The following is an 11651-nucleotide window of genomic DNA, read 5'->3' on the forward strand; positions in this document are numbered from 1 at the left end:
TAAGTTACACAATAATTACTGTTGCAAATTCCTTCGGGCAAATTACAACTGCGTGGCCGGTAAACGGCGATTATAACCGCGGGGCCAGAATTATCACAATATAATCGGATTACGTTTCGTAGTCTCGTGCTGGATGTAATTTAAAGCGGTCTACGTAATCGGCGACGCGATTAGGCCGCCGGCTATTCGAGGGCGGCTCATTTGAATGAGCGTGTCGTTCGAGCCACGGCGAAAATTCCATTAGCGACATGCGCCACGCCACAGCGAGGCCCTTACGTTTCCTGTTCTGCTCTGCTCGATCCTTTTTTCCCCTCGAGTCGTTTTATATCAGTCTTCCCACGCATCGGGTATCGATCAGCAACCAGGATCACGGGAACAATACACGGGTCCGTGCCGCTCTTAATGCGAGGTCTCCGTCTGCTTTGCATAAACGTCACTGCCGGGCGGTGCCTCTACGCCCTTTTTTTCTACGACCGTTTCGCAGTCGTCGAAAGAAACCCTCCGGTAAGTCACGTTTCTCCCCGCACAATTTTCCACGGCCGGGATTCAGGTGCCCGATGATATATGGACGAATGTTTTATGAGCAGCTCGACAGGCGAACCTGTAAGGGGACAAAAAGATAGTGACGCGTCTCTTCGCGTTTTCCAGATGATATCGGAAGAAAATTCTAGCAGATCAATTATTTCTATTGTACATGTAGCTAATTCATGAATTCAACTTGTAACAGTAGATACTTTTTGTATACAAACCAATATACAGTAAATCCTCTAACGACGCAAAAAGGTGCTACACGATCGGCGCGGGTATATCGGTGTGAACCATTACTAATGCGACGCGGAGAGTCGCAGTCGCCGGCACTGTTCAAAGGCCCGTGCGTCCTCACACAATGTAACACCAATATTTAATCTTTTTCATTATTACTTATTTCTTTATGAAACTTTTATCAATATATTTGTGGCATTTTTCTGAATAAACTCGAGTTACACCTATCCATTTTTGTACAAAATCCGCAGTCCAATAATCATTGAAATTATGAAGTTGCATGCATGGAACAAATAGAGCCCTGTCAATTTTATAAGCTAAAATATTTTAATCGCTTTCAGAGCTCGGTAGGTTTACTGTTAAATAATATCGTAGCATGTATAGAATATTCTAGAAGAAATTTAGAATCGACAAGCTTCTAAAAGCTTCTAGAAGCATAGTTTGTAGACGACCGACGTGAGGTAGCGACGTAAGGGGAGCGCGCGAAAAGACGAATCGCGCTTAACGACCGCTGTTGATTTCACGTACGCGGATAGCAACGGATTTATATAAATAGAGGGTTCACGGAGGGACTCGGCCTATTTGCTATTCCGAGAGAGAGGACGAGGTAAGGACCACGGCCGCTCTTGGTTAGCAGTAGCGCCCCGGCAGGAGAGTACGGCGATAATACCTGGATGCCTGCCGGGAGAACGGGAGAGGACGGGAGTCTGTTCCTGGTCGCTCGTTCGACATGGAGAGTACGGCGATAATACCTGGACGCCTGTCGAACGAGAGAGAACGGGTCAACTCCTGGCCGCCCAGGCCTCGGCAGGAGAGTACGGCGACAATACCTGGACGCCTGCCGAGAGGGAACGAGAGAGTATTCCTGGCCGCTCGTCTCGACAAGGAGAGTACGGCGATAATACCTGGACGCCTTGTCGAGCGAGAGAGGACAGAGCACCTTCTAGACGTTTGTGAGAGAAAGGATGAGAGAGAGAGAGAGAGAGAGAGAGTTTACATATTCTGTAATTCGAGCAATTGAATTATTTTATATACTTCACCTTCCTGTACCTATTTTCCTAATTCCAAAATAAATTTATTTGTCCAGCATATCCTGTTAATTCCTATCGTTATGGCTGCAATATGAATTAGATAGTAAATAATATGAGTCAGTTGGGTAACTGAACTGCAAAGTTCCAGAAAAGGGCAACAAGATATTCGTATTTTCGCGGGCGTTTCGCGGTCTCGAACGGCTAGGAACTGGGTCTCTCAATTAATTTACATTTCGCCGTATCCGCCATGCCACCCCATCGCGGTAGCCTCCTTGATTAATGGTTTAAATATTCGAGGTGCGGCGATATGAATTGTAAATTTCGTAGAACCTTCTGTCCCCAACGTCCACCGTTCCTCCCCACCGCCATTTTGCATGCTGGACTCCCTCTCTCCGATGGTTCTTTACAGACAGGACCTAAACTTTCGTTATTAAATATTGCCATACCCCGCATAATCTGATTATGCAATCTCTCTGGCATTTCTTACAAAATAATCACAATTTAAATATAGGCAATTTTTGAGAATTTCTTGAAATTCGAATTAATTTTTGTATCCACTGTACTTCGACCACATTCTATTAACACATTCGGTACTTTTAACTAATATAATTATGATAATAATTGTCTATCTTCGTCTTGTGAATTTCCCATGACATCTGTAATTACTTTATTCGACAGATCAATATCAGGACGAATAGTGGGCAGCGTCTGGTGGTTCTTCACTCTAATACTGATCTCTTCGTACACCGCAAACTTGGCTGCGTTTCTAACTGTGGAAAGAATGGTAGCGCCAATCAATTCGCCGGAAGACCTGGCATCGCAGACGGAAGTACAATACGGCACGTTGTCTCACGGATCTACTTGGGACTTTTTTCGCGTGAGTGATTACCAAGGACAAGTTGTGGAAACTTGGGACATTTTTTGATAAATGATTATCGCTAAACCTCCTGTGCATTAAAAGCAATTGTATGCACTGCTTTCTTTCAGATGCTTAAATAAAAAAATTTATTCAATCATTTTTCATGGAAGTCTTGTGAAAGCGTTTGTCTGCTTGGTTCAATATCCGATCTCAAGTGTAATAGTATTATTGAGTTTCGTAGAATTTTTATTTAATTACTCTCACTCACGCAGTCAGGTTAGGCTAACATCAAGCTGGAATAAAGAAGAATTCTAGTATGGGAATTTTCAATAAATGTTTCGTATCCATTCAAACATTTTATTCATCAATTTGTCATTATTTTCTATTTGATCCACTGTTGCGAAAAGCATCGCATAAATGTCCACGGAAATTTTATTCCCAAGAAATGGCGCTCGGAAATCTGAATTTTTGAAACACTATATCTTCAAAAGTTCTCCAGGATTTACGTGCACTTATACCTTATTACTTCTTTTAGCTGTTTTCTCGATAAGAACTAGCATTTGCGAAATACTGATCAATAATAATGAGTCATTATCATTTTCACATTAAATGGCGCAATTGTAAATTAAACAATCCAAAACAGATCGTTCGACTGTGATAGGTTTAGCGTTAGACAATTTTCTGTAAAACGAACAAAACCAGGTCGTAAACGCGATGCTCATTCTTCGATTTTCAGAAATCGCAGATCAACCTGTACAGTAAAATGTGGGAGTTTATGAACTCTCGGAAACACGTGTTTGTCAAAACATACGACGAAGGTATACGAAGAGTGAGGACCAGTAAAGGGAAGTATGCTCTTCTGATAGAGAGCCCTAAGAATGAGTACATAAACGAGAGAGAACCCTGTGACACGATGAAAGTGGGCAGGAATCTCGATGCCAAAGGTTTCGGCGTGGCTACGCCATTGGGATCACCACTGAGGTAAGAGTAGATTTATACACGGTGTCCTATAATTCGTTATTGGTATGGTTCACGTTATTAAAGTATTTTTATTTTATAGAGACCCAATAAACCTAGCAGTGTTGTCGCTGAAGGAAAACGGCGAATTAACGAAGCTGGTGAACCGATGGTGGTACGACAGAACCGAATGCAGGCATGGCGACAAACAGGATGCCTCCAGAAACGAATTATCCTTGAGCAATGTGGCAGGAATATTCTACATTCTCATCGGCGGCCTTCTCTTAGCGTTGGCTGTCGCTTTACTCGAGTTCTGTTACAAATCTCACGCGGAAGCTACCAGAGCGAAGGTACGGATTAATCAATTAGCACGTTATAAACAACACTTCACTTAAAATTGCCACGTCAGGTAGTGGAAAACAAACAAATTTTAATGTTGACTTAACTGCGGATTCGATGCATTCACGACAAAAATTAATTGATCAAATGTAGCTAAACCATTTACCAGCTAAAACATTTATAGAATTTAAAAATACTGTGTTGTATTTTTTCCAGCTCGTTACAATTATTAAGACGTAAACTAAATATTGGGTTGGAAAGAATGTAATTTCGGTATTCTAAGGTGAAATAAAACCGAATTTCTTTATTCAAGCGGTGAACTTTAATGAATAAGATATTTTCTTATTTATTGTTTTTGCCAAAAAATCATCGCACGAAAGGGAAAATATTTTATTCATTGAAGTTCATTGGTCGAATAAAACAATTGGGCTCTATTTATTATAATACCGAAATTTTACTTTCTTGCCAACCCAATAGATACGATTTTTGAAACCATTTTGAAAGAACATTTTTGAAACCGCAGTCTAAGTATGATTGTTAACTGAAGTAAGACAAAAATATTTTTTGTTCGCAAGTAAACACGTTTTGTAAAGGGTTATCGAAAAGTACCTTTAGGATGTTGAATGAGAATATCTGTCAAACGCCATGTTTGTTTCTTGTTACATTCTTGTATTTCTAACCTACGATGATAGACAATCTTAACAATGGAGTCGTATACGATTGAAGAGCGTGTTAAAGTTATTAAAATTTATTTTGCAAATCAGTGTTCAATAAAAAATACCCATCGTAAATTACGTGATTTTTTCGGCATACATAATCGTGCACCGGAGCGAACAATTCGAAATTTGGTTAAAAAATTTGATGAAACTGGATCTGTTCATGATAAACCAAAATCTGGCAGACCAAAAACAGCTCGTTCGAATGAAAACATTGCTGCTGTTCGTGAAAGTGTTGCTAATGACCCATCAACATCAATTTCACGTCGTTCTCAAGAATTGAGCATTTCTTCGAATTGATGTCTGCAAACGTGGTGATGGTGATCATTTGACAGATATCGTCTTTCACACATAATTCTCATTGACGATATCTGATGATTAAATAAAAAAAAAACCAATTAAATTAAAAATAGTATGTATTTTATGTAAAAAAAGCTTCCTATAGTCTATTTTGGATAACCCTGTACGAATAAATGTGAAACAAGTGCCTACATATAAAACATTATGTCCATTAACAAAATTATTAATACGGGTTTAAAAAAATAATTACCAGCACGAGAGGTTAATCGACTTTTCTAAGAGCTGAATGTATAATAAAAGAAGCTCGGTAATGTTCCTAACTAACAATTTCAGAAAAACTTGTTAAGCTCTATAAATTCCGAAAACATTTGTTAAATCGCCAACTAAAATTTCTGCCTGAACAATCTCCTGAGAGATGTTCAAAGGTTGGTCTTAAAAAATCTTTGGTTTCGAAAGACAATTAGAGAATGGCCGGTAAGTAAAGTGTTTAAAAATCGAACAGAATAATTGACTTTCTGCTGCAGCAATAAACGTTCGGTCTTGCAGATACCTTTGTCAGATGCGATGAAGGCGAAAGCCCGACTGACGATCGGCGGTGGTCGAGATTTCGACAATGGCCGGGTAAGTGACGGGGATCATTAGAGTTTCGTTGGGACTTGTTGAGAACGCACGCGAACGCCGCGTCTAGAGTGTGCGAGTTCGTAGGATCATGTTGGCGACGGATGAGCGACGCGACGCGTTGAATCAAGTATTCCGTCTCGTTGAACCGATAAAAGCGGTTGAAACACGCATTCACTCGACGTGGTCCGTTCTTCCGAGGCAGAGAAACGCATAAACAGCTCTCCCCACCCCCATACATTTTTACCGTTCGCTTCTCCGGAGCCAACGATCTCGATGTATCGTGTAACATAGAACCGTAAACGGAGACCAAGGGTGCATTATACATACCGTGTAATACAGAGCCTATACATACAAATATAGATGTATATACAATACGTATACGTATCCATAGAAGCATACAATAGAGTACGTATAGCATGCAGTTAGCAGAGTGTAAGCAGTCGACATACATTGTAAATGGAAGACGATCGAGAATTTCGTGCTAGGATGGGGTTCTCGACGGCACGATCAATCGAGGAACGATCATCGATCGTTGTTCATAGATCGTGTGTGCATAGATACGAATACAGAGAGTATACAAACATATGCGGGCTGAGTCGTCTGACATTTATACCTAAAACGTCCTCGTTGTCTTCAACCCTATCGTGACAATGATCATCCCTATCCTTTTAACACTGAGTGTTGGGCAAATTTTATTCTAAATAATAAATAATTAAATAATACATAAACGTATGATTTTAATTGCAAATAATAACTAAAATTTTTATTTAAATAAAGGTAATTAATTAGTAAATTTATTTATTGCCCAACACTCTGTTAACACTAAACCTACCACCACAGTTCCAGATTTTTTATTTAACGATTAGTGATATAGTAAAAATAATTTCATAAGAAATGATTGTATAGATATCTTTAGTGGAGCACACATAACAATAGGAGCTGCACAAAATCTAAATAAAATCAATTTTGACATTTTTATAGGGGAACATGTACCAGTTACTTCTACGGCTCGGTAGGTTTAGTGTTAAACCTTGAAACTAAAAATATATTAAATATTAATGTTGTTCATTTTGACTAAATTGTGTTAATTCCAATATACAATAAATATAAATTCTCTGTCTCAACCACACAATTATTAACAACGAAGTTTTCTAATCATTGTAGCAATAAGTTTCATATTTAAAAATTATAATCTTTCTGAAATACTAGGTTAATACTAGATTTTGCGAAAAATGAACAATTTTGTTAGAAAAATTACAGCGAATTACGGCTCTGGACATGATCTTGAGAAAAAATCTTTTCCTGTCAGTAACAGTCCCTCTGATGCTAACATTCCATACCCTAAACCTTTTCTCGTTAAGAAATAATGAAGATATTTTTATTTTAAATGTCTGACGACTCACTCTGTGTGCAGAGTGTCAACGAACGGGTTGGTGCAATCCCGAAATAGGTGGCTTTGGACAAACGTCAACTTGAGAAAAACAATTAATATGATTATATATATTATAACTAATTTTCGTGTGGATTCACTCGTTTTCGATTTGCACTAACGGGAGCCTCCTCCATAATGAAATACAAACACGTAATGTTGGTTGCAACGTGAAATAACGAAATACGGTAAATCTTCTATCGACGCAAAAGCCTCAGGGAGGTTCGTTTGCATCGATCGTAGAGGGACGCTATTTGTTTTATCTTTAAAGGCCGAGCCGAACGTAGAGAAAAGGACAGTCTTTTTCTTTTTCATACGCTGTCCTTCCTTGCGCCCGAAACGCTCATCGTCAATTAAAGATGTTCTGGAGGAACAATGGAAGACAAAAGTACAAGAAATTCGAAATCCATCAATGCATGGCAATGAAAGCCATTCATGAGTATTATTTTGCATTAAACTTTTGCGAATACTGTACCCTCTGTAGCTATATTCAGTGGTCTACGCTTGTCGCGTTTCCATGCTAGTGAGAGACAACACGATAAATTAGGTAACAGTTTATAATTTGTTTGCTCTGTAACTGTTTAGTGAATCCTACTAAATTTTGAATATAATTAATTACATAATTTTTACTACATATAACGAAAAACTGGAGTTTCTAGTTGCGTTTTTTCAAGGTTTTAATAGGGTTTCAAGTGGAATTTCATGAATTCTCCATAAGAAGACGTGTTGAAATGTACAAACTTTAAGTTGCTACAATTCTAAAACGGTGCAGTGAATCGAACCCAAACTTTGGTAATTGCATTAATTTAGTAAGAATTATATCTTGTCAAATTTTCAAAAATTTTGTTGCGTTTTTATATATACCTCCAGAACATCCTTAATCGCACGGGCCTTTGAACTGTTCCGACAACTGCGACTCTCCGCGTCGCATTAGTAGTGGTTCACACCGATATACCCGAGCCGAGATCAGATTACTACAGCGGAGGGGATATTTTGTTTTGCGTCCATCGTGTAGCACCTTTTTCCGTCGATAGATGATTTACTGTATACATAGTCATAAACTTATCGAGTTCCACTAAATATTATGCTTTGCATTTCATTGTGCAGGAGGGTCCGGATTGCTGACACTCTATATGTTTATTTACGATAGATATACATATATACATAAATGCGTGCGATGTGCGGCTGGCTGGATGTGTTGCGCTATTTTCTATCTCCATCTATCAAACCTCTTCTTCTCTATCCTTCTCTCTACATCTATCTCTTTGTACTCGATGGATGCAGGAGACGTATTTGCTCGTTCGCGCGGTTTTTTTCTACTTTTATTTTTGTCTCTAGTGGTACGGACTGCAGAGTTAGACGGAGGATGCATGCGCCTTTCCCGGGACCATAAGTGAGTACTCTCGTCCTTAATTTAAATTCCCACTTTCTGTATTTATTCGTTCGGTATGATTCTCTTTATCTCCCCCGCTTCTTGTGTACATGGCTTAAAGTAGCGTTCCTTCACACCATACATACATAGACACACACTCACATACACCAGAACTTCTTCCTAGGTTTCTACGATGCGGAAGGACGTCGACTGGTTGACCTTTTTCTGACAGTGCCATTTCAGACATTTCTGTACTAGAACCACCTTCTAGGAGGCCCACTATTGGTTAACACATGTCCGACCACGTGACTATAAAATTAGTCATTTGGTCGCCAATCGTCAAAACCAAATAACTAATATTAGTAGTATCAGTCATGTGTGATAACTAGACTGCGCGGATCTTTATGCGAATATGGTTTTTGTAAATTTTAAAATAATGCTAGGATATAAAATACGACAGAATTTAGTACGATTTTGATTGATTTGAGTTTCTTAAAATTCGTTTACCAAAAATTGCAAATTGCATAAACACCCACAGTCTAGTGATAATATGACAAATCAAAATATAAATTGGAACGAGCTAAAATAATCGATCAACGTTTACGAAAGATGATCATGTAGTTTATTGTAATATGTAAGAATGAACAAGAAATGAACGAAGAAAAATACCCTTCATCATCCACGTGTCCCTCCTGCTCTTTGATCCTTCTTTCACATCAAGATGTTTAATTACGCAGAAAGACAAAAGCTTCTTAGAGCAACGAGCCTTGGCTAGAGAAATGAGCATGGCTTAATTGAGACATTCTAGCGGTCCATGTAACCGAGGTATGGTTTGTGGAATCGCATGTCGCTTTTAAAAATAGTGCTTGTAGATTACAGAATGCGAAACAGAATTATTTTCACTGTATTCTTCCACAATGAAAGACTCAACGCCTTCTCATTCGTCTCTTCTGTCTGCAGAAACTGATATCAAGTATTTTATGCACCTCTGTCATTAAGTTTACGGCCGCAATTGAATTTCTGATCATTCGGTCACGTTTATCGACTGGAAACTAAATTATACTCAATCCATTAAAACTACTCGAAAAGCACATAGAGGCACGATTACTTCTAACTCTATTCTTCTATAATATGTACGACTATGTTACTAATTCCTTCCCTCGTTACACATTCTCTTCACATAGAACGATTAACAAAAACAATATTTCTCTCAAGATTAATAGTAATCTGAGATCTACACTTCAGCGTTGGCAATAGGAGCAAATTTTTCTAAATACAGTAGTTTTACAAAATTTTATTCTAGATAAAAAAAAACTATAAACGAACGCCAAGAATTATCTACAGCACAGTATAAATGGAAATTTAATACTACACTTTAAAAGATTTCTCTAAGGATAGATTCATTTCGAATACAACAAAAATTTATATGTCCTAAACTGATTTTGCAATGAAAAACTGTTTTTACTCGAGAAAAAATATTGGAAAAATTCTGAGTAACAAGAAATTAGGTACCATCAAACCTAAATATCTACTTATTTATCTTCGCTCTACTATAGTCTGTTTCCCGAAGGAAGGGACCTAATCTACACTGCTGGTTATAGTAACTCCACATTCCAACAAACTTACTCAAGTTATTATTCTGGACTGTCAGTGTACTTCAAGTGTCTTCTTTCAAAGAATGGACCACAATAGTAGAAGTTACTGTCTAACTCCAATTTACTTCAGAAAGTCCATTAGGTTGACCCTACATCATCAGCACTACAACTTTGCATAAATACCCATCGAAACGTCACTCACAACAAAACTAATCGCACACTAAACTAGGTCCTACTTACCACACACCGAGTCTTCAACAGAGATGCCAGTAAATTCGAAATAGGGTCCGGCAGTACAAAAAAGATCTCTCCATATACAGGATGTCCCAAAAATGTTGTACTTGGAAGGGCTGATTCCTGAGTTCATTTGAAGTTACTTTTTCCTTTACGAAAATGTTGTGCGCGGCTTTGTTGAGGAGATATTAACGAATAAACACGGACCAATCACGAATCAGAGTGGGCGTGGTACGTTGACTATGGTAGCGCACTGATTGGCCCCGTGGATTTCGTTAATTAACACTAAACCTGCCACTGCCGGTCATATTTTTCATTTCACAGTTATTGAAATTATTGCTTACATGAAAATTGTTTCAATCGATTTCTTCACCCAAGCATACATTGTAATAAAAATGGAAAAATATCTAAATAAACAGTCATGTCATTTTTATAAGCCAAAACATTTTCATCGCTTTTAGTGCTCGGTAGGTTTGGCGTTAATTAATCTCGAAAAAGCCGCGGAAAACATTAGATTTTCCTGTTTACTTTTTATCATCGGTTCGGATAATAGAATTTCTACTAAATCGTGGGATAAACAATCAAATGTGCCGAATTATGTCATGTTTGGACTCATTTCAATCAGGAAAATATCACAAGTATATTGGTCAAAGTTCCATAAGAAAAAAAACGTTTTGATCAATGATCGAGCTTTTGAACTCCTGAAGGTATGCAGAGATCTGAAACAGTCACGTAGACGATGACAATGTAAGCTGCAATAATTATAAACAGTCTAACTAACGATGAAAGGGAGTAGTTTGTAGAAGCTGGCCAAGGTATGACCTCTATGCTTTCCGATGACGGGGACAAATTGTTCACAACTATCGTGCACACATCTTTGGTATACATATACCGGGTGAACCACGAATCGTGATCAGTAGAGATTACTCTGTTATTAGCAGTCCGATCGAAAATGTTTTTATCAGCTTTTGCATGGTTTCAAGAGAGCTTTAACGTGATCATAAAACATTTCTCGTCAATTCTTTTTTTTTAATGTTTTTGTCAAGGTCACCTTGAATTTTTTGCAAATGAACATATAATTTTTTTACGCCTATCTGTTAGAGGATTTCAAGGTGAATTCGGAAACGCATCATAACATTTAAAAAATTGCAAAAATGATTGCAAACAATGGCTGTTCTAATTTTGTTTTTACGAAAAATTTGCTACAATCACGTGAAAGTTCTTTTGAAACCAGCACAGCTAATAACAGAGTAATCTCTACTGATCGCGATTCGTGGTTCGCCCTTATAGAGGCGTCACTGTATACGTCAGTTTCCCCTGAAATCCGTAACTGCCGGTCCCTAAGCGACAATTTTGTCGTTACCCGTGGCATCGCTGGTCACTTATCAGATCAAGCAGAGTCCCGGCGGCTAACCGCAACCACCGTTGAATTTCTA

The 11651-nt window shown here is 38.3% G+C and overlaps 1 protein-coding gene across 6 annotated transcripts in view; it reads left to right on the top strand.

Moving 5' to 3' along the window:
• Glurib (Glutamate receptor IB) overlaps positions 1-11651 on the top strand; it is a 383859-nt gene that overhangs the window by 362617 nt on the left and 9591 nt on the right. For 4 of the 6 annotated variants that reach the window (XM_076442547.1, XM_076442546.1, XM_076442548.1 and 1 more), the window contains 4 exons: positions 2472-2670; positions 3389-3633; positions 3713-3959; positions 5511-5585. In XM_076442547.1, coding sequence (XP_076298662.1) covers positions 2472-2670; positions 3389-3633; positions 3713-3959; positions 5511-5585 — 766 coding nt within the window. Of the gene's footprint in view, positions 1-2471; positions 2671-3388; positions 3634-3712; positions 3960-5510; positions 5586-8352; positions 8408-8570; positions 11647-11651 lie in introns of those variants that run through there. The other 2 variants (XM_076442545.1, XM_076442544.1) reach the window with 2 other exon arrangements.

This window comes from Lasioglossum baleicum, chromosome 18 (genome assembly GCF_051020765.1).
Source record: "Lasioglossum baleicum chromosome 18, iyLasBale1, whole genome shotgun sequence".
NCBI classification, from domain to species: domain Eukaryota; kingdom Metazoa; phylum Arthropoda; class Insecta; order Hymenoptera; family Halictidae; genus Lasioglossum; species Lasioglossum baleicum.